Source organism: Sorex fumeus, unplaced genomic scaffold, assembly GCF_029834395.1.
Source record: "Sorex fumeus unplaced genomic scaffold, SorFum_2.1 ptg000122l, whole genome shotgun sequence".
NCBI classification, from domain to species: domain Eukaryota; kingdom Metazoa; phylum Chordata; class Mammalia; order Eulipotyphla; family Soricidae; genus Sorex; species Sorex fumeus.
Window position 1 is genome coordinate 23,904,826 of NW_026606179.1, and position 25,362 is coordinate 23,930,187.

A 25,362-nucleotide genomic window follows, 5' to 3' on the forward strand; every position below is an offset into this window, starting at 1 on the left:
ACTTTAGAAAGTTTAGTTGTTGGGTTTTGTTGTATAGGCCACACCTTGCAGTGCTCAGGGATCACTCCTAGCTCTGGTGTACTCTGGGGACCGTATGGGGCGCTGGGGAATTGAACTTGGGTTGGCGGTGCACCAGGCAAACACCTGTCTGATGTATTATCGCAGGGGCCCCTGAATTACAAAGTCTAGACTGTCCACTCCCCTACCCGGATTGGAAGGCCTCTACCGTTTCCTTCTCTACAGAACCACTTTCTATTCCCAAGTGTCCCTAAAGCAAATGAACTGATGCTTTATTTCGTCTTCTGGGGATAGGGAGGGGACACACACCTAGCAGTGCTCAGCTGTGTTCAGGACAGTCCTGGTAGTGCTCGGGGACCATATGTGGCACCAGGGATCACACCCCAGGCCAGGCTGGCTGCATGTAAGGTAAGAGCCCTCCCCACTCTACAACTGCTCTGGTGCTCTGGCCCCAAGGAATCCGATTGTTTTATATCAGTAGCTGCCACTAGGATGGTGGCTATTCTGCAAGAGAAAGCAGGTAGTAAAACTTGCTGAGAATTATGTAACAGATCTAAAAGACCTTTTATTTTTATTTTGCCCTCACGTCCTCCAATTTTACTTTTAGTTCTGTTCCCGGTTTTCAAATGTTCTTAATGGTTCTACTTATTTGCTGGAAACTTATTCTAATGATGGGCTTTCTTCACTGACTATAGTCACAAATTTCAAGTCAAAAATAGCTGACTGTAAATCACATTTCCCAACACTAATTCTAGTCACCTCATGAAATGTTAATAAAGTTTATCTAGAGCGGAGCTTCATAGGGCTAAGACACCTAACTAAAGGGTCAGACACCAGTAACTTGAAATTCAAGTTTATATTCCAGTTAAGAGCAAATGTTCATGACCTAGTGGGTGTAAAATACAAACGATCCCACCTACTTTAAGTTACCTACAACTTTATTAGTGAAGAACCCAGCATGTTTATCAAAATATCTAACCACAAAGAACCCCAAAATTTTACTGAACTATTTAACTATTACCTCAACTGGATTTTCATCATTAGAATTTCTGCTACAAACCAGTTTATTGCTGCTGAATTAATACATTCCAGCTGACAATGGGATATTTGTCACATTATTCATCTCACTGCCTTTGAAAAGCAGGTTACGAATAAAATCAAGCTAGGAATTACTGTTCATTAAATCTATGTATTGTCCTTAGGAAGAAATCTCTGTCAGAGCTCATGCTTTAGGAATATTAGTTTGGTTTTATATATACATATATTTTTTTTGGGGGGGGGGGAGGCGGGCCAGTGGTCTACTCCAGGCTAATCCTGGCTCTGGGCTCACTGGACCACCTGTAGGGCTGGGCTGGACTGCATGCAAGTCAAGTGCCTTCACCTCTGTATCCTCTCTGGCCAGAAGTACTGGATAGCAAATATTAAAGTTGACCCAGTGTAATTCAGACGCATTTTCCTTCCCATGCTGTAACCAGCTACTGTTATTTCCCTCTCACTGAAGAATGCTTGTGCAGTTTCTATTTCTGCTGAGGCCATTTTCCTACTTAACACTAATGTCACAGTTACAGAGAGAATATATTCATGCTGTTACACATATGCTTTCGGTAGGAAAGGAAAAAATTCGAAATGCAGACCTTCTGTTCATTCGGCAACTATGCCTAAATTGTTTTGTTTTCCATAACAAGTTTATTTTTTTTAAAGGCATATACACAGTAAACAAAGTAAACATTTAATTAGATCAGGACTTCTGCCAAGTATTATCTGTCCTCAAATTGCTCCTTTAAGGTCCAGTCTCTAAACATTTTAAGTTCAATAATCGTCGTCGTCTTCATCAGAGTCCATTACTTTTCTTCTGTTGAACTGGGAGAGGGGGAATTGTAAGTGTCATAACATGTTTAACACACTTAACTGCAATTTGTCAATTAAATCCCATTCACATTTGAGCCACTGGTGGTACACTGGCACCAACAAGTTAAGGAAGCTCAGCGGAGGGTCACATGCCTCCTATGTGTGACGCTCTGGGTTTGATGCCTGGTTACCACACACACACACACAAAAATTAAAAATAAAATCAAGCCTAATTCAGATTTCTGAAAGAAAAAAAAATTCTCCTCGTATCATAAGACATTTGTTGTCTCTCTTTAAAACAACCCATGTTTAAGATCTAAGTAAGAAAAGAATGAAGATAGAAGTCTTAAAAAAAAAAAAGAGTGCTAGGGCCAGAAAAATAGTATAGTGGGCAGGGTGGTTGCCTTGCATGTAAAAGACGGAGGTATTATCCCTGGCACCACCCACATATGGTCCTCTGACCCCCCCCCCCCCCCGAGTCCTAGAGCACAGAGCCAGGAGTAAATCCTATCAAAAAATAGTAGATTACTTAATATATGCAGTCTTCTCCCCACACTTCCATGTGTTACAACTCAAAAGTATGGGATGACACATGATCAGAAGCAGAAGAGACTTAATGCATTATTCGAAATACCCATCTTTTTTCTTTTCCATGGGCATCCGGGAAACTTACTTTAACTGTTGTTTTCTTTTCTGTTTGTTGACTAACTTTTTCAAGGATTTCTATTAAGCCTTGTTCTGAAACCTAGAATAACCAGAAAGAAAAACAATACTTTTTTAAAAACACAGCATGTCTCTCAGCAGACCGAACTGTTTTACAGGTGAAGAGGGGAGGAGATGGAAGGTTGAAACTACTGGTTTGATCTGTTAAGTTCCAAATAAAAAAACTGTCCTCAGGAGGGAGGGAGGATGTATCCCTCAGTATTCCTCAGGAAATCCCGGAGTTGGGGGAATGTCTCGGAATGCCTGTATCACCACCAGCAGTGACACGCAGAGTCACCTGAGGCCACTGCAATCATGTGTCAGGGACTGAAAAGTTCATATTCAGTAGACAGAGATACTGGAAAAGATGAGCCAATTTCTGCCGCTGACAATCTCTAGCGGGGGGCATTGCGTCCCTGCCGAGCAGGCAGGCTCGGCTGGGTCCTGATTTACAGAACATACCCGCTAGGGCCTCTGCATTATTCTAATGGGCATCGACAAGCCTTGTTTTCAGTACGGAAGCCCTTAAAACTGGCTGACCCGCAGAGGCACGGAGTCCGAGAGACACCAACAAAATCCACAGCATGACTGGGAAAGCAGCGGAACATTTCAGGGAGGGCCATCAGTTATCTTTTAGGGTTTACGGTAAGTGGAACTCTTTTCTATGAGATCCCTTCATAGAAATTATCAACAAGAACTCCGCTACCGGAAGAGAAAATTGAGTTTTTGAAAAACATATTCTGGTAAAGCAGATACAAGGTAAGAAAAACTGCGATGAGGCAGTCAGTCCAGGCTTACCTTCCCGCTTAGCTGTCCGTATCTTGCCATCTGTATGAGGTAATTCTCTACAGCTTTAGATTTTTCGGGCTTTACAAGTGCTAGATTACTTACTAAAAACAAACAAACGTACAAAAAGTTGTCCAAAAGCACACGTTATACCTTCCATACAACATGTTTAAACTCTACTGACATCTCTGACAAAGGCACTCAAGACTTTTATGTATGAAGAAACTTAAAGTTCAGGCATATCCATCTCAGTCAAGGCCACAGTAGTAGCTGATCGTAGATTAAAGGGGAGACAGCGGATTCTAAACACTATACTGATTCTGAAAATGTGTGATGGCCCTCTGAAAATGTATGTACACAGAGTACCAAAAAGAGACAATTATGGTACTTTGAGGCTTCTACAGAGCTTCAAGTTTTAAGACAGAAGATACTAAGGCCATTCCAACTGGCTTATTCTTCTACTTGTTTTTTTTTTTTTGGTTGTTTAAGAGAAATTATAACATGCACTATAATCACAACTGCAAGAAACCCCCAGGTGGCCATTAGCATGTCAACGACCAGCTCCATTCTGTGCCTGACTTCCACTGAAGAGCTGCTTCTTACATGTTTACCCACACAGACTTAGAAATCGTCTCTGTGATAAGAGGGACCTGAAGTGGTACTTTCAACATGATCTAGGCATATTAATTTACACATGCCACGCACCTTACAAGTAATCTGGAACTCAAGTGTTACGTGAGACTAAATATTTAATCTAGAGAGAGCAATAACGTCACACAGATCTCCCTGTTCCAACTAAGTCAACTTTATGAAAATGATCGAAAGGAAACTGAAGATGCTTACACCGGGCCCGGGCTGACTGATCCAGAACTTGGGCTAACATATTGTTTCTCATTTCTGCTTCCCTACAACGAAAACAGGTCATGCAAACATCAGAAGTCGTCAGCATTCCTACTGAGTATCATATAAAAATGTGATTCAGTACATCTCTCAAGAGGGAACCCTGCTGTGTGTGGGGAGACTGCAATGGTTCATGCCGGGTGCGCAGAAGAAGAGGAACAGGGAGACAGCAGGGTGGGGCGGGCACGTGGCTGACCTAGGTTCAATCCCCAGCACCAGAGCCAGAAGTAATTATCTCTGAGCACCGCAGGGTGTGGGCCCCAACAAACAAGGGTCTAAGAGCTGGTTCACAACACTTATCATTTACATTTTTCATGATTCAGGGTGGATATTCAGTTCAACCGCCAACAACACTTATTTAGTACCAAGTGTGAGAAAAGGTGTTAGAAATCTGTGGTAAGATTTTGGGCAACCAGAAGAACCAAGTGATTGATTAATCCATGTAATTTTCTCGGAGATGAAGCAGCTATGAGCCATGGCAGAGTTTTGGGAGATTTAAGTTATGTGATCAGGCGAGAACAAGGTCCTGTGTTTTTTAGAGGCTTCATTTTGTTTCCAGGTGGGGTGTAGAAAGGAAACTAACAATGCACCTATCGCCACAGTTTCCTAAGTAGGAGCTAGTTTTATGGTCACAGGACAGAAGCTTAAAATTTCATAGCACAACCCACAGGCACAAAACCAGGTCCTTCGAGAAACTTAACACATAACAGACAAAAGCAAAGGTTCTTGGGCCAGGGAGAAAGCGGAAAGGGCTCTAACACACGCAAGGCCCAGAGTTGCAAGCCAGTGCCAGCCCTTCCCTCCCAGAGTCTTTGGCTGAAATTAAGAGGGAGTGGACTGGCTGTGCTAATACTCCCATCTGAGGACTCTGTGAGTTTCAAGCCTGATGTAGACCTCCAAGACCATTTCCTTCTCACAAGCCATGAACTATTACTACCAGTTCACTGAGTCTAAAAATGCCACGACTATCTCACCAGTTTTATGTATCACACACATACGTGATTTTTATACATACAATGTAACTGTTACAGAATTTATAACTGTTCAGTGGGTTAACTGTATAAAATGTTATAGACCATTTCTCTATATAAAACACATAAACACTAGTTTTGTATATGAAACCAGAACGCGGTGCGAGAATGATAGCACAGTGTTTTTCTTGCACATGGCCAACCCGGGTTCAATTCCCAGCATTCCATATGGTCCCCCGAGCACCGCCAGGAGTAATTCCTGAGTGCAGAGCCAGGAGGAACTCCTGTGTATTGCCGAGTGTGACCCAAAAAGAAAAACAAACAAACAAAAAAAAACGCCTTTGAAGTATTTAATAGGAAAACCGAACTTAAAGCTGGGTACCAGGGAACATCATCCTCAGTACAAGAAAACTAGGAAACCAACCTGCCTCACCGGCAGAGCAGCAAGAAAGGATGTGGGCACTCAACTGGCCCCAAGCAGAGGAAGAGAAACGTCTCTCAAAACTCAAACTTTGGTTGGAGCCATAGCATGTGGCTGTGCCCGGGTCCAATCCTGGTACTGAATGTGGCCCCAAGTACAGAGCCTGAGCACCTAAAGGTTTTGGCCCCAAATCAAAACCAAGACCTTGAGTGCCAAGTATTTTGGTCTTGTAGCTCTGCTGTTTGAAACCGAAAGAGCAAGGTGGAGGGAGGGGAGAATTTAAAGCAGAGATTTTAGGTCTAAGAGGTTTGGGGTTTGAATATACCCGAAAGTGCCCCGAAGAACAGGACATTGAGAGATGCATCATGAGATGACCCAGTCTCAAACTCGAGGATAAAACCTGTCCTAGACTTTATAAAATGCTTTTTCTTTCAGGCACGATCCCAGGTACATACTATCTGTCCAATATTAGACAGATGCAAGCCACTTCAGGGCAGGAACTTTTCTTTGCCTTTATTCCTGACACAGTAAATGCCTGACCCAGAGCTAGTGCCCAGGAGGTAAAGGCTGAATAAGTATGTTCAATGGCAAGGAGGGGGGAAGGGAATGTGAGCTGCTATTGAAGACTTGCGCTTCACCGGGCTGGAGGGACAGCACAGCAGGTTAGGGCACTTGCAGAGAATGAGGCCAACCTGTCTCTGATCCCCCCCTCTATGGTCCCCTGAGCACCTCCAGGAGTAAGTCTTGAGTGCAGAGCCAGGAACAACCCGAGTTAGTCTACCTTTCCTCCAATGTCATTTACACTGCTAGGTTTGTAAGACGACACGTTTTAGCAACTGGTGGCACCAAATGGACAGTACAGATAGCACCCTTGGATGGTAGTTTAGTGGTGAGGATGGTAAATTTTATTTAAAACAAAATAAAACCCAAAAACCCTATCAATGAGAAAAATCATTTGCATGATAAACTAATCCAGTATTCGTTCTGCTGTGGGTGAGGTGCTCTGTATGTGCTGGGACAAAAGGGGGGGGAAGAGGGGGGAGGAAGCTCTGTGTGTTCTGGGATAAAAGGAAAAAAAATTAGTAAGGCTAGATTTCAGTTGGTAAGTCAGACAGGGTGCCCAGCGCATGCCCCTAGGTATTCCTAGCCCCACCTTCCCAAGATAATCACAGCTGGGCTGAAAACAAACTTATCAGCCCATCACCACCAAAGGTGTGAATATCCTTTAAAGCCTTCCCCAAGCACCTGATTAAAATGAGCACATTACGGGTGGAGGGATGGGTGATGGAACACCGTAGGACCGAAATCCAATCATGAACAGCTTTGTACGGGTCTATCAGTGATTCAATAAAAAAAAAGTTTAAAAATAAATGAGTGCATTAGCAAAAACAGCACCCTAACAAGTCAGGGGAGGGGGGGAAACCCTCTCTACCAAGAAAAGACATCTGAAGACTCACAAACCCATAAAGTCCTCACTGCCCCCCCTCCAAAAAAAAAAAACCCGCAGGGGAAAACCCCCTTTCACCCCATCCAGCTCCCCGACCCCCTACCTGTGCTTCGCTTCCTGCTGGGCTGCATCTCCGGGATCCTGCAAGACAAAACCCAAACCATTTGACCCTTTGGCCCAAAGCGCCTTCACTTTAGGAAGGAAAGAAACCGGGACGGGGGTGGGGGCGGCTCTCGCGGGCACCTGCGCGCGCGCTCGGGGTTGGGGGTGGGGGGATGCCCGGCGCCTCCGGCCAAGCCCGACCCACAAGGACAAGCACCGGGCACAGCACACACACACACACACATACACACGAAAAACAACCCAAACGCCCCCAACACTGCACCGGGCTCCACTGGGCACAGCTGAACCCTAGAAGCTACCTGGGGGCCCGGTGGGCCCGGGACGCAAGTGCGACTGGGGGCGCGGGCGGGCGAGATCCTTGCCCCGCGGGGGGGGGGGGGGGTGAGGGCCGGGCCGGCCGCCGCTGCCCCCCACTAGCCCGCCTGGGGCGACCCCCGCGCCCCCGCCGGGAGCCCCCAGACCCGAGGCCGCCGCCGCGCGCGGCCCGCGCCCGCCGCCCCCGGGGCAGGGGCGCGCTCACCCCGTGCTTGGCCTGCAGCTCGGCCATCCGCTGCTTCCTCAGCGCCTCCAGCTCCTCGTCCGCCATGGCCGGGGGTCCCGCGCTCCCACCACGCCGCGCCCCGGGCCCCGCCGCGCCCCGGCCCGCGCCCTCGGCCTCCGCGCCGCCCTCTGCGCAGGCGCCCGCCGCGCCCAGGCGTCACCAATCCAGCCCCGAGCGCGCGCGCCGCGCCCAGGCCCCTCCGGAGATGCCCGAACCTGCGATGGGAGGCCGCGAGGCTCCGCTCGGCGCATCCTCCTCCCGGCCGCGCGCCGGGGCTGGTCCCCGCGCCCGCCCGCTGCCTAGCGACGGAGGCGTGTGCGGCTTCCCGGAGAGCTGGCGCCTCCCGGGCACGCCTGCATCATAATGCGCGCTGAATGTTTTTTATTTTTCTTTTGGTGGTGGTGGTGGTGGTGATGGTGATGGTGATGGTGGGGCTTGGGCTAGCCACACTCAGAGCGGTTCCTCCTGCCTCTGCCTGGGCTCAGGTTTCCCTCCTGGCTCTGCCTATGGGTTGACTTCTTGCGAAGCAAGCGCCTTCACCCCTGGTGATCTCTCAATCTCTCTCTCTCTCTCTCTCTCTCTCTCTCTCTCTCTCTCTCTCTCTCCCCCCCCCCCCCCATGGTGGTATCTTGTCCTGTTGTTTTTCACATATTCTTTTTTTTTTTTAAAAAAAAAGGGAGTCGCACATTTACAAAGTTATTCATGATTAAGTGGACAAAATGATTCACAACTGAGTTTCATACCTCCACTGTTCCAACCCCAGACCCTTCACCTTTAATTACGTCTCTGAAGCCAAGTTCAGGTGCTTGCAACTAGGAAACAAGGGCTGATGCGAAAGAAATAAAAGTTTTATTCAGGGGCCAGAGCGATAGTACAGTGGGTGGGGTGGCTTGTCTTGCAAGCAACGTACCAGGGTTTGCCCTCCCCCTCCCCCCACCCCAAAGGGTCCCCTTGGGCACCACCAGGTGTCGATCCTGAGCACAGAGCCAAGAGTAACTTACCCCTGAGCATCGCTGGGGAGTAGCCCAAAAATAAAGAAACAAAGTTTTATTTGAGACAAGCAACCTGAAAGGAGGTGAACTTTTTTCATTCTCAACACCATGGGGTTGGTAGTTTATTCCTAGGTGGCTGGGAATGTGTTAGCTGAGAGTTGCAGGCATTGATCAGTGGGAGGAAGGAGCCCCGTAAGCTTTGGGAATCTTTCCAGGGACCTGTTGTTCTCCAGTGTGGAAGGAGTCCTTGGGTCCGATGAAGATCAGGAATCTTTGCAGAGGGTCCCACAGCCCTTCATCCTTGACACACAGCATGAGATCCTATTTGAAGATTGGGAGGCTCTGCAGGAGGCTGGGAGGAGTGTGGTCATGACAAAGACATTTGTGAGGACGGCATGTCTAATGCTTGCTGGCTTACCAATACCTACTATCTCTGTGGGAATTCAGCCAGATTTTAATCTGGTCTGGCTGCTTCCCACTAGCTAGGGGCTCTGTGTGAATTTGGCATAGAAGAGGGGAGTGGTGGGAGAAGGAACTCTTGGTCTGACTTCTAGCATAAGGAGAAGTTGTTGCCTGTGAGATTTTTTTCCCCCCAATCTTCCCTGTTCTTTTTCCTACACAAGAAAAGCAGGTGGAAGTGCCTGAGATCTCTCCAGGCCTCATACTGGGTCAAGATCACCGGGGCACCCCAGATGGAGCAGGTGCAGTCTCCTCGCCTACTCCAGATGGAATCCCAGTGACCAAGAGTTTCCACAAGCAAGGCCCTCAGTATGCGAGTTCTAGAACTAAATCTCCCGGCCACATGGTGGCAGAGGACCTGGGCTGTTCTTCCCCAGGTCCCCACCTGCCCGGAAGACTGGCTGTCACGCCCACAATTTGCCTCTGGGCACTATTTTAGCACACAAACAGCCCTGGCCCAGAGACTCCCAATTGAATCCCAAAATGGATTAGTTCCATACAGAAATGTCTCTGGAACCCAATCATTTACAATCTAGAAATTTACATTTACAATCAGGACCATGCGAGTTCTTATGATATTCAAAATGAGTAATGAAAATACCTAGCATCTGCCCCTGGCAGGTGGGCTTAAATGGTGGTGGGAAGCTTCAAGCAAAACATAATGCCCCAAATTAGAGAGTATTGGGGAAATTTTCTGCCATAAAGGCAGGGTGAGGACTGGGATGTTGGTTGGGGTAGGATGCTGGGGACATCAGTGGTGAAAATGTGCACTGGTGGAGGGATGGGTGTTCCATCATTGTACAGCCAAATCTTAAACATGAAAGCTTTGTAACTCTATCTCACGGTGATACAATAAAATAAAAAAGTAATGTGGAGTTCATGCCCAATTCAATCAGCTTAATCAGTGGCTAGACAAATAGCAGTACTCCTACATTATTTAAATTTAAAAAAAAAAAGCAGGTGGAGTCAAAGATGTACAAAAAAGGCTCCCAGCAAAATGGTTTGGCCCAGTTTCTGACATCTCCTACCCTGGCTGGAATCCCAGCTGGGATCCAGGAGAATACCTTTCAGACTGTCCTTCTGGAAATGGGTGAGTGTGTGGCCCCAGAGATTGTTGCAGCCAGGCAACTTACTGCCACGTCATGTTAACACTGCTTTTTACTCAAGAGGAAGAATTATAGGAACAACACGAGCAGAAAATAGTTCCACAGACCCCTCCGAGTTCAGCTAAAATGTAATCTGGGATTATTCTGTTATCCAGGACTACAAATTGAGCTGGTGAATCTAAGATCCCCTCCCCCCAATGTTAGTAAGAGAATTTGTGCTCCCAACAGCAATGATTCTAAGAGTTTTAGGTAAGGTCCTTAGCACATGTTGGCAAATTGCCACTCTCCAAGAAAGTAAGGATTATCTGTAGAAGTCTCCATTTCCATCCAGTCTTCCCTTGCCCCAGGTAAATCACATACTAAGAAGAAAAATAGTTGTAGAGAGCCAGTCTAACATCTTGTTTCATTGGCGGGTAAAGAGCAAAAGGAATTATTAAGGTGTCCAGTAAACATTGTCAAGAATGTCACATTCCATTGGCTGTTATACGCCCATGGTCTTTACGGTTGCATCAGAATGTGTAGCCCTCAGGAGGACCTCAGATCTGAGCCCAAACAGCAACATTCTCTCTCTAGGGGAATCCATCAAATCATGTTAGGAGTGTAGCAACTGACTTGCGGTCACAGAGAGCAGATTCATGATATAAAGTGTTGGTGCTGGCCTTCACTGGGATGGAGAAACGAGAAGAGTTGTGTGTCACTTCATTACCCTAACATGCCATCTGGTTTGGGGCTTCTCGTTGCCTCTATGCTCCAAGAAGCTGGGGAGGGAGAGGTTAAGCACAGGGCCGACTAGCTGGTTCCCATGCTCACCAACTGTGGCTTTGGGTGATACACCTGGCAACCAACAACTTGTGGAACCGGCCAAAGTTTGAGTGACTCTAAATAATTGTCCTGCCTAAATAATTGTCGTGGCTGCATATAAGTGGTCAGAGAACAAAAATTAACAATATGATATGTTTTTCTAGAAGAGACATCTCAATCCTTTAACAAGTTCAGAGCTCTAGGTCCCCTCCAAAGGCAGAAAACCCTCCCATTTTTTTTCAGGAAATGCCTTCTTGACTCTTAAGTGACGCACCCAAGACTTAATAAAATTTGCCAGTTTAATTGATTTTTTTAAAGGGGTGTGTGTGTGTGTGTGTGTGTGTGTGTGTGTGTGTGTGTGTGTAGAGGGCACACTGGGTGGTGTTCAGGGATTATGCTGGTGTTCAGGGATCACTTCTGCACTCCGGAATCATTCCTAGCAGTGCTTAAGAGCCACTGACAGTGTCTGGGTCAAACCAGGACAGTGGCCGAGGCAGTTGCATGCAAGGCAGATGCCTTCCCTCCTGTGCCATCTCTTTGGTTTTCACTTTAAATGTGTATGAGTTGCAGTCATAAGGATCAGTTCATTTCTTTTTTGTTTTGTTTTTGTTTGGGGGCCACACCCAGCGATGCTCAGGGGTTATTCCTGTATTTGCAGTCAGAAATTACTTCTGAAAGTACTCAGGGAATTATCCGGGGTGCTGGGGATTGAACCCAGATTGGCCACGTGCAAGGCAGACGCCCTCCCTGCTGTACTATTGCTCTGGCCCCAGGATCCATTTCTCCTCCACCTGCTATTGAGGCCCTGTGCTCAGGGATTATACTGGTCTGTTTATGCTCAGGGATCACTCCTGACCTATCTGTGCTCTGGGATCATTCCTGGCAGTGCTTAGTCAGTCAGCAACAGGCCGTGTCTCGGTTTGAAGGGTGGAGGGCTCGTCCACTGGGTAGAAGAGCTGGGAGAGAGCAAATTGGAGGAGAGCTCACAAAATAATCCTTTCTTCTGGATATGATTCCTCATTTTTAGACTTGTTTTCTAAGTCTAGTGAGGATTTTCTAAAACTGGAAGCTTGGAGCTCAAGTCCAAAAGGATTCATCTCGAGGGATCAGAGAGAGAGAGAGAGAGAGAGAGAGAGAGAGAGAGAGAGAGAGAGAGAGAGAGAGAGAGAGAGAGAGATATTGAGATCACAGCAGATAAGACTCTTGTCTTGCACGTGGTAGACTTGAATTCGATTCCCAGCACCACCTATGATCCGGCCATGCCAGGAGTGATCTCTGCTCTCAGAGTCAAAAGTAAGTCATCTTGGATCACCTTCAGGTATGGCACTAAAACAAATACCCGAAAATAATAACAAGAGGCACAGCTTGTGTCTGCTTCTGGAAGCCCTGATCCAAAGGACCCCCTTCTCCCTCTGGATCCCACTTTACTTGGTCTCCTGGCTTAACTGGGTGATAATCTTCTCCAGGGTGGAGTCCTTCCTCTCTTTTCCCCATGGACTGGGGGTCTCTGTGCTGCAGGCAGCCTCCATTTCATTTGTACCACCTTTGTCGCCTTCTGAGTCATCTCAGGCACAAATGCTCATCCACGGTCACTCTGAATGCAACAGTGGAGTCTGAACTAGGAAATTATTTCTTTGAACCGAGATGTGGCTATCTCAGCAGACTTTTTTGATCCGGTGGGAACAGTCACGACCTATCCTGAGAAAACATCCACAAAAACTAGAAGACATTTGAAATTTCCTGCTGTCTGAGGCATTTGTGTGAAGTTCATTCCCCAGACCTTAAAGGGGGCAAATTCCACTCTTTATGATTGGAGTCAGCCTTAGTCTTGGGGTTCTCCCTTGCACAAAGTTGACATCCTTGGATAATTCTTGGGCTTTCTGCAAGTGGGGATCCCTTGCAGAATAAGGTCTAATTGAATCCAGGAGAGCATCTCTGTCATAACCACAGCCTTCACACAGGGGTCTGGGATGAGGGTCCACTGAGTCTCAGGAAGCAAATCCGACCCGTGTAAATTCATCCTCCGCGTGGAGACGGGCTCTGTGTTGAAGAAGCCCCACTCTCGGGCACATCCCTCTCCCAGCTCAGGGTAGTGGGGCTTACACAGTGACAAGTCCAGACGTTGAATCAACACTCCGAGCATGCTTGGACCATGTGTGGCCTGTTGGGCTGCCTTGTCAGCTGTCTGATTCCCTCTAGTCACTTGGGAATGGTCCTTCTGATGTCCCAACAATACACAGCAGCTATCGCTATGGATTGCAGTGAGGAGGAGCAGGTTTTCTGGGGGATAGCTGATGGTCCTCACTTGTTGGTGCCAACAATCCTCTTTCCTTCCAAATTACATCATGGCATGCACTCTCATGCAGCCCGTACTTGGAGTCTGTATAAAAATTCACCTTCTTGACTGCACTCATTTGTGGAGTATAGAATAACATAACATGAGGCTGACACCCAAGGACAGTAGACACAAGGCCAGGAGGATTGCTCCATAGCTGGAAGCCTGCCTCATAGGCAGAGGGGAGAAGGCAGCTGGAATAGAGAAGGGATCACTAAGAAAATGACGGCTGGAGGAATCGGTTGGGATGGGAGATGTGTGCTGAAAGAAGATAATGGAACAAACATGATAACCTCTCAGTGCCTGTATTGCAAACCATGATGCCCAAAAGTAGAGAGAAAGTATGGGGAATATCATCTGCCATGGAGGCAGGGGGAGTGTGGGGAAGGGGGGAAGAGGGGTATACCAGGGATATTGGTGGTGGGGAATGTGCACTGGTGGAGGGATGGGTGTTTGATCATTGTGTGATTGTAACCCAAACATGAAGGCTTGTAACTGAAAAAAAAATTAACCTTCTTGCCTTGGAGAGTCCAGGTCCGATGTATCAGCTCTGCTTTCTGGGCAGAGGTGCCAGCAGGCAGGGCACAGTGACATGGCAACACACCCAGCTTATTGTGGTCTTTCCTCCAGGAATTGCTGCCCTCAGCAAACAAGTTTCAGCCAGGATCAATCAGGGCCTGGTCAGACAGGTGTGAGCGGCTAGAGCAAAGAGCACCCACAATTTCAGGGCAGTTTATGTTCCGGGGCAAACTCTGCCGCAGTTTCCTTGCCAGGGGCAATAACAGGGTGCCTGAATGTAAAGCTGGTGGTCTCCTTGAGACCCTTTGAGGGTTACCGGAGCTGCCCTCAGTGACTCAGTTTCTCTTTCCGCTCTAGGAGAGGCTGATGTGGAGGAACACAAACATGACCCCTGGCTGCCCCAGAGTGGACATTTCTACTCCTCAAAAACATCACTTGGGGCAGTCCCTGCCTGGAGACCCTTTTGTAGTTTGTTCTAATTGTAAAGTAAAAAGTAAAGGCCCTCCCGTTGATCGTCGATTTGCTCGAGCGGGCCCAGTAACGTCTCCATTGAAGACTTTGTTGTTACTGTGTTTGGCATATTGATCATTGATTTGCTCGAGCGGGCCCAGTAATGTCTCCATTGGAGACTTTGTTGTTACTGTGTTTGGCATATCGAATACGTCACGGGGAGCTTGCCAGGCTCTGCCGTGCGGGCGAGATACTCTCGGTAGCTTGCTGGGCTCTCCAAGAGGAGCGGAGGAATCGAACTCGGGTCGGCCATGTTGGCTGCGTGCAAGGCAAACGCCCTACCGCTGTGCTATCGCTCCAGCCCAGTTCTAATTGATTCGGGAAATATTTAGTGAGCTGTGGGGCTGTTCCTAACATCTGAACAAATGCCCCAAGGCCCATGCCTTGCTTTTCATAAACATACAACTTCTTTTTTTTTCTTTTTGGGTCACACCCGGTGATTCACAGGGCTACTCTCAGGAATTACTCCTGGTGGTGCTTGGGGGACCATATATGATGCTGGGAATCGAACCTGTGTCGGTTCAAGGGCTTCTGACGATTTGGCAGACAAAGCAGTGGTCAAGGCCAGGGTATCTTTGATAGTTTCAAAGGCTTGTTAGCATTCAGTTGTCCAGCGTAAAGGTAAAGGTAAAGGCCCTCCCGTTGATCGTCGATTTGCTCGAGCGGGCCCAGTAACGTCTCCATTGGAGACTTTGTTGTTACTGTGTCTGGCATATCGAATACTCTCAGTAGCTTGCCGGGCTCTCCGAGAGGGGCGGAGGAATCGAACTCGGGTCGGCCATGTTGGCCGCTTGTAAGGCGAACACCCTACCGCTGTGCTATCTCTCCAGCCCTGTCCAGCATAAGAGCTCAGAATCTCATAGTTTTTTCTTTATTTTTTTCTTTTTGGGTCACACCAGCAATGCACAGGGGTTACTCCTGGCTTTGCACTCAGAAATTACTCCTGGCTGGGGCTGGAGAGATAGCACAGTGGATAGGGCGTTTGCCTTGCACGCGGCCGACCTGGGTTTGATTCCCAGCATCCCATATGGTCCCCTGAGCACTGCCAGGAGTAACTCCTGAGTGCAGAGCCAGGAGTAACCCCTGAGCATCGCCGGGTTTGACCCAAAAAGAAAAAAAAATTGCTCCTGGTGATGCTCAGGGGACCATATGGAATGCTGGGAATTGAACCTGGGTCAGTCGTGTGCAAGGCAAACTTCCTACCCACTGTACTATGGCTCCAGCCCCCTCAGAACTTCATAGTGACTTTACCATTAAGTCCAGAATTTGGAATCCAGAACCGCCAAAATGCAGCCATTTCCAAGAAACCCCTCAACCATTAGTTTCTAGGAGGATTAAGTTAGCTATTACCTGTTTGCAGTTGGCATTGGACTCCCTTTATCTTGTCCTAAGTCCCTAACAAGTTACTTTCATCTTACATACCTGAGCCTTCTATGGGAATATTTTCTGGTATTTTCCAAACATCGCTGGGAGGGGCAACAATGCACAGTGGAGAAGCGGGGGCCCAAAACAGTAACAACAAGTTTCACAATGGAGATGTTACTGGTGCCCGCTCGAGCAAATAGATGAACAACGGGAGGACAGTGCTACAGTGCTATTTTCCAAACATAGCACATAACTGGGAATGGCAATTAGGAAATCATCCACTTATTGCAGAATAATTCCCACTTTTAATTGTAGGGTCCTTAAATCTTCAGCCAAGACCTCATGAAAATGGTTAGAGAATTGCAAAACCATTTTGGATTTAACAAGTCCATAAAGATGTCATCACCATCTCCGGATTCTGCCACTCAAAGGCAAATAGTATCTGTACATCTTTCCGATGGAAATGCAGAAGGAAGTGTCTTTTAGACCTAGCACTGAGAACCAGCCCTATGGAATAGATGCTAGTTGGGTTATGGTTTAAGCACAGTAAGATGAGTAACTTGAACTACTTAATGGCCCTTACCTCCCATACAAATCTGTAATCCTCTGAATGGGGTTTCCTTGTTGACAATAAAGGTGTAACAGACAGGAACTAGCATGGTTGAGTTAAAAGTAAACTTAGAAGCTTTAGCAAATAGGTAAGCTCTCTCTAAGTGCATCATGCTTCAAAGGACATTGTTTCCATTTTTGGGTCACACCCAGTGTTGCTCAGGGGTTACTCCTGGCTTTGCACTCAGGAATCACCCCTGGCGCTGCTGGGGGACCATATGGGATGCTGGGAATCTAACCTGGGTCGGCCACGTGCAAGGGAAACTCCGGACCCACTGTGCTATTGCTCCAGCCCACATTGTTTCCATTTTTGTTTGTTTTGTTCTGGGGAATCACACCTGCCACTGCTCAAGGATGACTCCTGGTTCTGTGCTCTGGGAGCAGTCCTGGCCATGCTGTCAATCAAACTGGAATCAGCTGTCTGCAGGCAACCACTATAACCCCTGTATTACCTCTTTAGTCCCAGGTTACTATTTCTTTCTGGGAGATTCCATAATTTTTGGTGCCACATTCCTAGCCCTTCTCAGGTTTCATTGGGCCCAATGGAGCCACTCACCTCCTCAAGAATGTCTGGTGGGAAGAGCTTCTTTTATCTGTTCTCAGAGTGATCAGTTAGAAATGATGGCACAGTGCCAGGTGGAACCTGTAGGCGGCGCTACTGTCTTGCAGGACACACTGTCACTCCAGTATGCAATTTGCTCAGCAAGTCAGATTCTGCTCCCCCTCCCCTCCACCTGCTCAGCAGAACTGGACATTCTGGCACATATAACTAGGAGCAGCTAAGAAGCACACGCTAGCGGACACCCCACAGATTGTAAGAAAGGCGTGTGTCGTGGCTCCCTAGTCTCCAGTGATGGGTACTGTTTAGTTAATGCTCCTCCTCGATTTGGCTTTTGAAGTCCCTCCCTCTGCTGTTCTTTTGGGTCCTCTGAAAACTACCCTACATCTTGCCCTTTTCAACAGTATTTCAGTTGACCGGATTCCTTTCTCTTCCCTGACACTGTAGACCTTAAGGCAATGTCTACCAACTGGGACAGATTTAACCCCAAAGCTTCCTCTACTTTGTTTAGTTTGTGTCTAATGTTAGATGCATTCTGCCCAATGAGAATCCTGTTTATCTTTTCTAGGATTCTCTAAGATTTCTGCATCAACATTGAGTGTTGGCATTTGGCTTCTGTTGTCTTGGCTCTGTTTTATTTAAGCTCTTCAGTTTAGGTGTGCCTTTCTTGAGGCTGCCCAGATGCATTTCCTACTCTGATCTAAATGACTCATTCTCCCATCATTAGTGTCCCAACTGGCTTCCACTAGAGGGAATACTTCTGCAGGGTTGGGCTTCCCTTGGGGTTATTCTGGATGAAAACTTAGTGCTTCCTCATTGGCCGTATTAGTGACCAGTCACTTCTCATCTGCAGTCAGTGAAATATTTCTCATAGCTTGCACATCTGCCCGAGTGGTGAGTGTGTGTGTGTGTGTGTGTGTGTGTTAAAAATAGAGGTCAATAAATCACTCGTCCTTGGTGGGGGTTGTCCCTGTGGTGTGATGAATTTAAATGTTTTCAGGTTAACTAGTCAGAGGAGGAGAATGGGAAGTAGGACACATCACGCCCAGGTGACTGTCCTTGACCACTCAGTCCCCCACAGGGACATTGATGGTGGGAAATGTACACTAGGGGAGGGGTGGGTGTTGGAACATTATAAAATTGAAACTTGATCATGAATGTTTTGTCAATGATTCAATTTAAAAAATTCTCAATTAAAAAAAAGAGGAACCTGAGAAGGAAAAGGATCTCAGCACTGCTAGGGGTTCAGGCAACAAGTCCCAACACACGCACAGCAACAGTTCACTGGGAGGAATGGATCTCCATCCAGATGGGCGGCTGCTAGCAGTCACTCTGATCCTTGGGACCAGAAGGCCAGGCTGGCCTGAGTGCCACATTTGGCTCCTGGCTGGCTCACCAAATTCTAGGGACCTCCCCTCTGGTGCCCAGGGAGATCCCAAGTCCAGCGGCTTAGCCTGTCAGAGGCCAGTGACTCAAGACACAAGGGTTGAAAAAGAGTTTTGTTCAGATGCTAATAAGCTGAGGAGATGTGGACTTCCTGTCTTCTCTCAGGCTGAGGTTAGTCATTGGTTTGGAAAATGAGTTAGCAGACAATTGTGAGAAAGTGGCCAGTGGGAGGAAGGAGTCTTGTCAGGGACCTGTTATTCTGTCTCTCTGACTTTGCCTTTTCCATGACTGCACCATAGCAGCAAACAGCTCATGAAGTCGCTAAGGTTGGGAGGAAGTTAAGGAGGAGGGGGTGGAGAGAGCACAGGGGTCAAGGCGCATGCCCTGGACCTGATCCCAGCATTGTACATGGTCCCCTGAGCACCACCAGGAGTGACCCCTGAACACAGACAGAGCCTAGACTCAGCCCTGAGCACCACCTGATATGTCCCAACCCTTCCCCAATCAAATTAAAATAAATAAAAATAAAGAACACTTTTAAAAAAAAGGATCAAAGAGGAATTTGATTATGAGAAGCACATTTGTGAGGAATAAACGTGATAGCGTCACTAACGCTTGCTTGCGTCCAGCTCTGTGCCAAGCTCATGGCATCTAAGTGAGGTGATGGCAACATGCTCCAACCAATGCTGGTTACAACTCTGAAACATACTCCGAAACATTGAAAACCATGATCACTTAAAAATGGGTGAAAGGAAGAGAGGAAAGGTGAAGCGTCTTGTTGTCACCTGGCCATTAAGAAGTCAAGTCTCCAGGCTGGAGATGGCCCCAAGGGTTGGACAGAAGTTTTGCATGTGGTTAGCCTGAAATTGATTTCTGGTGTTGCATGGTCCCTCCTGAACCTTGAGTTCAATCCCTGAGCACTGCCAAAGCAAACCTGGAGGGGCTGGAGTGATAGCACAGCAGCCTTGCACATGGCCGACCCAGGTCCCATCCCTCGCATCCCATAGGGTCCCCAGCGCACCACCGGGAGTAATTCTTGAGTGCAGAGCCAGAGTCAGCCCTGAGCATCACCGGGTGGGACCCAAAAAGTAAAAATAAATAAATAAATAAATAAATAAAAAAGAAATAAAAAGAAAAAAACAAAACCAACCAAACAAAAAGTCAACAAGGCGAACCTGGAGGCTGAGATCTGGTACAGATCCATCTTTCCTCCGCAGTCGGAGAGGGAGGTTTTGTGCGTGTGTGTGTGTGTGTGTGTGTGTGTGTGTGTGTGTGTGTGTGTGTGAGGGGGGCACTGTGAGGGTGTGTGTGAGCTCCTGGAACACTTCCTCCCCATCCTAGAAAGACCAGCCCACGTGGATGGAGCCCTCCACCCTGTGTTTTCCTAGTGACCCTCTGAAAAGGGGATAGGGCGGGTTTCGGGGGGGGGTGGCATGCTCGGTCTCCTAACACTGTGACTCCTGCAGGCTTCACCTGTGCAGGAGTTTGTTTTTATTATTCATTTATTTATTTGGTTAGGTTTTGGGGAACACACCTGACTGTGCAAGTTCAGGGCTTACTGCTGGCCCAGTGCTCAGGGGTCACACCTGGTGATGCTTAGGGAGTCATACGTGGTGCCAGGGATCAACTTGGCCATGTGCAAGGCATGTGGTTTTCCACCCATGCTCTCTATTTGACCCTGTGCTGTTTTTAAAACTGTGGCAAATTAAATTATTAAAAAGACTGTCTTGTGTGTGTAGTTCAGCAGTGCTAATTGCATTCACACTGAGGTGCAATTTTTATTTAATTGCAAGTTATTTAGAACTTTTCGTCTCATGAATCTGAAACTCTAGGTCTAGGGAGATGGTTCAGGGGTTTGGCCAGCCCTCAGACTCCACACCAGTCCCCCACCCTAAACCCCCAGCACCACCGGTGTGACTCTGAGGGCCCCTGAGAGCACAGGATCTGGGCAGCTCATATCCTCAGGCCCTCTCTTTGACCCTCCTCAAAAATCACTAGGAGAGACCCCTGTGCCCTGAGCACCCCTTGGGGGGGGGTTCCCCCTCCCCCAGTTCGTTGGAAACTCTATAGCCATGAGATAACTTCGCAATCCCCTCTGCTCTGGCCTCAGAACCACTTTTGTCTTTATTTCCTTAGTCAAAAGGAAACAGCAGATAAGAATCATGTTCTCCAAAGAAGTTTTAGCTCTTTCCCCTTGTTTCTGCCTTTTCCTAATGTTAAGAATACTTTCTGGGGCTGAATCAATAGCACAGTGGGTAGGGTGTTTGTCTGGCACGTGGCTGACCCGGGTTCTATTCCCAGCATCCCATATGGTTCCCTGAGCACCGCCAGGAGTAAGTCCTGCGCGCATGAGCCAGGAGTAAACCCTGTGCATCGCTGGGTGTGACCCAAAGAGCAATAATAATTAATAATAATAATAATAATAATAATAATTATATCTGTTTTTTATGTCAGAGCCACACCCAGCAGTGCTTAGGTCTGCACTTGGTGGGGGGATCCCTCCTGGTGGGTCTCAGGGAATGCTGGGGATCAAACCTAGGTCAGCTACACACCAGGCCGATACCTCTGCCCTGTACTATGTCTCTGGCCCTCTGGCTCGAGGGACCTGTTTTTCTATGCCATCCCTCATTACCTGGTCTTTCATAGAACAGCATAACTACAATCAATGGACATGGCTATTTCCTCCTTTCGGTTACCATGAGTAATGCTGAGTATACAAATATCACCTTCATGGCCTGTTTGTTTTGTATCTGGGGACCTTCCCCGCTTTGTTCAGAAGTGGAGGGTGTGAGGTGAAGCCCGTGCTGGGATCTCCAGGTACCCACAAGGCATGCAGTCACCTTTGAACTAACTTCATGTGTTGGGATTTGACATCAACAATACCTGTGCCAACAGGTAAGAATTTGGAGGGAGGGATGATGAAAATGGTAGTATGGTGCCCTGCTTCCCATAACAGCGTGTCAAGGTCTTCCCTGGGGGCCCTGCTGGGCAGTGGCAGATGTGGTGACTCAGGGATGTTGGCCTTGGTCAGGGAGAGGCTCACACACGTGAGGACGTGAGGAAACCAGAAGCATGGGAAACCAGGCCTGCAGACACGGATTCCTTTTTAACCAGAAATAAGGATTTAGGAGCTGTAGTGATAGCACAGCGGGTAGGGCGTTTGCCTTGCACTCAGCCGACCCGGGTTTGATTCCTAGCATCCCATATGGTCCCCCGAGCACCACCAGGAATAATTCTGAGTGCAGAGCCAGGAGGAACCCCTGAGTATCTGCAGGTCTGACCCAAGAAAGAAAGAAAGAAAGAAAGAAAGAAAGAAAGAAAGAAAGAAAGAAAGAAAGAAAGAAAGAAGGGTTTATTTAACCTCTACTTTAACCAGAAACACCTCCCCCCCCCCCCCCCCCCACACACACACACTGAGCCAAAGAGCTAAAGATTTAAATCATAGATCACAAAACTAAGATACACGGTTTATGTAGGATCAGGCAATAGCCCAGGGCAGGCAGGGAAACTGAAGATACAGGGTTTCAGTTTCATCCCTGGCTCCTCATGACCTCTGAGCATTATAGGCTGGAGGGTGCTGGTGGTCCCAGCACTGGAGACCCTGGGAGTACCACATCCTCCACATTGGGCTGTACTTCCTGGTTGGTGGAGTATCAAGGTGGTTAGCACGTGAGAGTGCTAACAAAGCACAAAATAGTCTTTTTTTTTGGGGGGGGGGGTTTCACACCTAGCAATGCACAGGGGTTACTCCTGGCTCATGCACTCAGGAATTACTCCTGGCAGTGCTCGGGGGACCATATGGGATGCTGGGAATCGAACCCGGGTTAGCCGTGTGCAAGGCAAACGCCCTACCCGCTGTGCTATCGCTCCGGCCCCCACAAAATAGTCATTATGTAGTTCAGTGACTATTTTGGGGCAGAAACAAAGGGACTCTCCATTAAATCATCCAGGTTGGGCCTCTTATGTATATGCTTTTGACAGTTTTGTTATTTTATTTTTTTAGGGTCATCTGGTTTTATTTTTTTCCCTGCGGTTGAAAGGATTTGTGATGGCCTGTGAAATCATTGTTTCTGCAGTTTGAAAGCCCCTCTTGTGCCCGTCTTGTGAATAGCCTAGCAACTGTTTTGTCTTCAGTTTCCCCACTCAGACAAAGGCCTCAGCACCAGGTTGTGCTGTGTCATACTTTCAAAGAGAAATAGAATATTTCTAGCAAGGCATAGGAAGAGTCTGCAGGCACAAACTGTACATGGGGAATTAAATTACATAGAGTGACCCTATCTCTAGAGAACATTAGATAAATGTTGATTGAGGAAAGTTTTGTCTTGGGTTATCCACCTGTTCAGGCTTTCTGCTTATTCTCCATATAGCTTTGATTTCTAGAGAATTATTTTATTTTATTTGGGGGCCTCCAAAGAGGCCCTGGGGGTCCTACCAGAATTTCTCAGTCCACAAGGCCAGTAAGGATCCAAAGATTCAGTGCTGCTTGGGGCCTGGGTGTCGTGGGTACACTGATCACCTAGATGGTGCTGGGGGCCTCCATGACCACACCTGGCAGTTCTGGGGGTCTTCAGAACCATGCTTGGCAGTGTTTTGGGGGGCTATGTGGTGCCATGGAGGGAACCGATATAGAGGGAGTAGAAGGGAACCCCAGGGGAGCTAGTAAATTTACTAGGTTAATTTAAAAATTTTTTTAAATTCAATTTTATTTTTATAAGGTTGCTCACAATAATTTATTACATTCAATATTCCAACACCAATCTCACCACCATTACGCCTTCCCACCACCATTATTTCGAATTTTCCCAACCACCACCCAAGCCTTCCCCAATAGCAGGCCCTGAATAATTTATTTTGTATTGATTGTTATAAATAATTCTCTAAAAATCATCAAAAAAGCTTCCCTTAGAAGAAAGTGTATGAAGATTGCTGTATCTCACCCTGGAGCCATTGAGCCCTTGTATAAGAGATTACTAACAGGTTGAGCCTTGTATGCTAATATTTTTGATTGAGATTGGTTCCCTTTTACCTTACATACTATCCTGGTCCTTGGTTAGTTTAAATCCTGCCCATTGAAAAGGCAACCAGTCAAAATTATCATGGATGCCTGGGGGGGCGGGCGTGGAGACGACAGCAAAACCTCAAGCTAGCTTCTCCATCCTTCCCTCTCACCTTCCCTCCTTCCCTTATTCCCTCTCTTTCCCTCCCTCCTTTCCTTTCTCCCTCCTTCCCTCCCTCCCTTTCTCTTCCTCCCTCTCTTTCTTCCTCCTTTTCTCCCTTCCTCTCTCTCTCTTTTTCTCTCTCTCCCTCCCTCCTTTCCTACCTTTCTCCCTCTCCCTCCCTCCCTCCTTCACACCCTCTTTTCCTCCCTCCCTCCCTCCCTCTCCTTCCCTCCCTCCTTCCCTCCCTCCCTCCCCTCCCTCCCTCTCTTTCTCTCTCCATCCTTCCCCCCCACCCCACACACACACATACACACACATTCACCTACACCAACAACAGAATCATCAGACAGGGATCAAACACTTCCAGACAAGTGGCAGAGTCAGGCTCAGACAGCCCCCGGGCCAGCAGGGATCTCGCCAAAGACTATGAGAACCTGAGACTAGGAGATCCAGATGACACTGTCCTGGAGAGGCCCAGTGACAAGCCCAGAGCACACAGACCTCACCCAGAGCATGTGGCAGCATCGTCTTTATTTATACTGCTAACTGCGATTTACTGAGTGCCTCCTGCCTCCTGCCTCCTGCCTCCTGCCTCCTGCCTCCTGCCAAGGAACTGCTCAGGCACCGGTGAATACAGAGGTGAGGAAAGAAATGCACCTGGATTCCCAGCTCCTCCTTACACAGTCCTAGGGGCAGGCGGGAAAACAAGGGGGAAGGCTTCTTAGGCTCTGCTTAGACAGTAAGTGCAGGAAAGCATGGGGAGCAGAGTAGGAAGAGGGCTGGACGGTCTTACTTCGAAGGTAACTTTTGAGTTAAAGACCTGTGTGCATGTGTGTGTGTGTGTGTGTGTGTGTGTGTGAGAGAGAGAGAGAGAGAGAGAGAGAGAGAGAGAGAGAGAGAGACGGAGACAGAGACAGAGAGACAGAGACACAGATACAGAGAGAGACAGACAGAGACAGAAACAGAGAGACAGAGAGAGACAGAGACAGAGACAAAGAGGAGAGAGGGAAGATAAACGGGGGGAGATAATGCCTGAGGAGAAAATGAATGGAATGTATATTTACATAACCCTATCCCCGCAGAGTGGGTAAGGATTTAATGCATCCCACAACCATAACTTTCTTATGAGCTTCTTAATAAATAAATAAATATATATATATATATATATATATATATATATACTGTTTTCAGTTCCAAAACTGGTTATTGTATTTGGCCTCCCCACCCCCCAGCGGTAGTCACTGTGGTGAGTGACGTTTGGCCAGGCTTTGAGACCTGATAGTGCTTGGTCCCAGGACCCGAGGTTGCTCTGCCCAATGGTACTGGGGCCACCGGGACCTCAAACAGGAAGTATTTGGGTCCATGTAGTGCTGTTTCTTTTTTTTTGGGGCCACAGCCCAAATGGTGTTCAGGGCTTACTCCTGGCTCTGGATTATCAGCATCACTGCTGTTGGTGCTTGGGGGTCCATATGGGATGCCAAGGATCGAACCCAGATTGGCCACATGCAAGACAAACACCCTACTTGCTGTACTATTGTTCTGGGCCCTGCAGTGCTGGATTTGAACTTGAGATCTTCCCTCATGCAAGCATGAGCTCCAGCCCTTTGAACTAACTCCCACGCTCTGGATATTACATCTTTATTTATTTGTGGTTATTATATCTTTAATCAATAGAGTTAAACTTTCTGTAAACTGTCAGAAAGTAAACTGTCATCCTTTCTCCTACATTCTCAGCTTTATTGATTGATTGATTGATTGGTTTGGAGGCCACATAGGGTGCTCAGAACTTACTCTTGGCCCTGGGT

General features: G+C 47.6%; 1 protein-coding gene across 1 annotated transcript; it reads right to left on the minus strand.

Annotated features, from left to right (window-relative positions):
• Positions 1–1,653: 1,653 nt before the first annotated feature.
• Positions 1,654–7,900, minus strand: PDCD5 (programmed cell death 5). Its single transcript, XM_056136422.1, has 6 exons — positions 7,737–7,900; positions 7,197–7,234; positions 4,198–4,259; positions 3,367–3,458; positions 2,540–2,611; positions 1,654–1,878 (listed from the first exon to the last, which is right to left on the minus strand). The coding sequence occupies exons 1-6, from the start codon at positions 7,800–7,802 to the stop codon at positions 1,828–1,830; spliced, it is 381 nt and encodes a 126-aa protein (XP_055992397.1). The 5' UTR covers positions 7,803–7,900; the 3' UTR covers positions 1,654–1,827.
• Between the last annotated feature and the right edge of the window lie 17,462 nt (positions 7,901–25,362).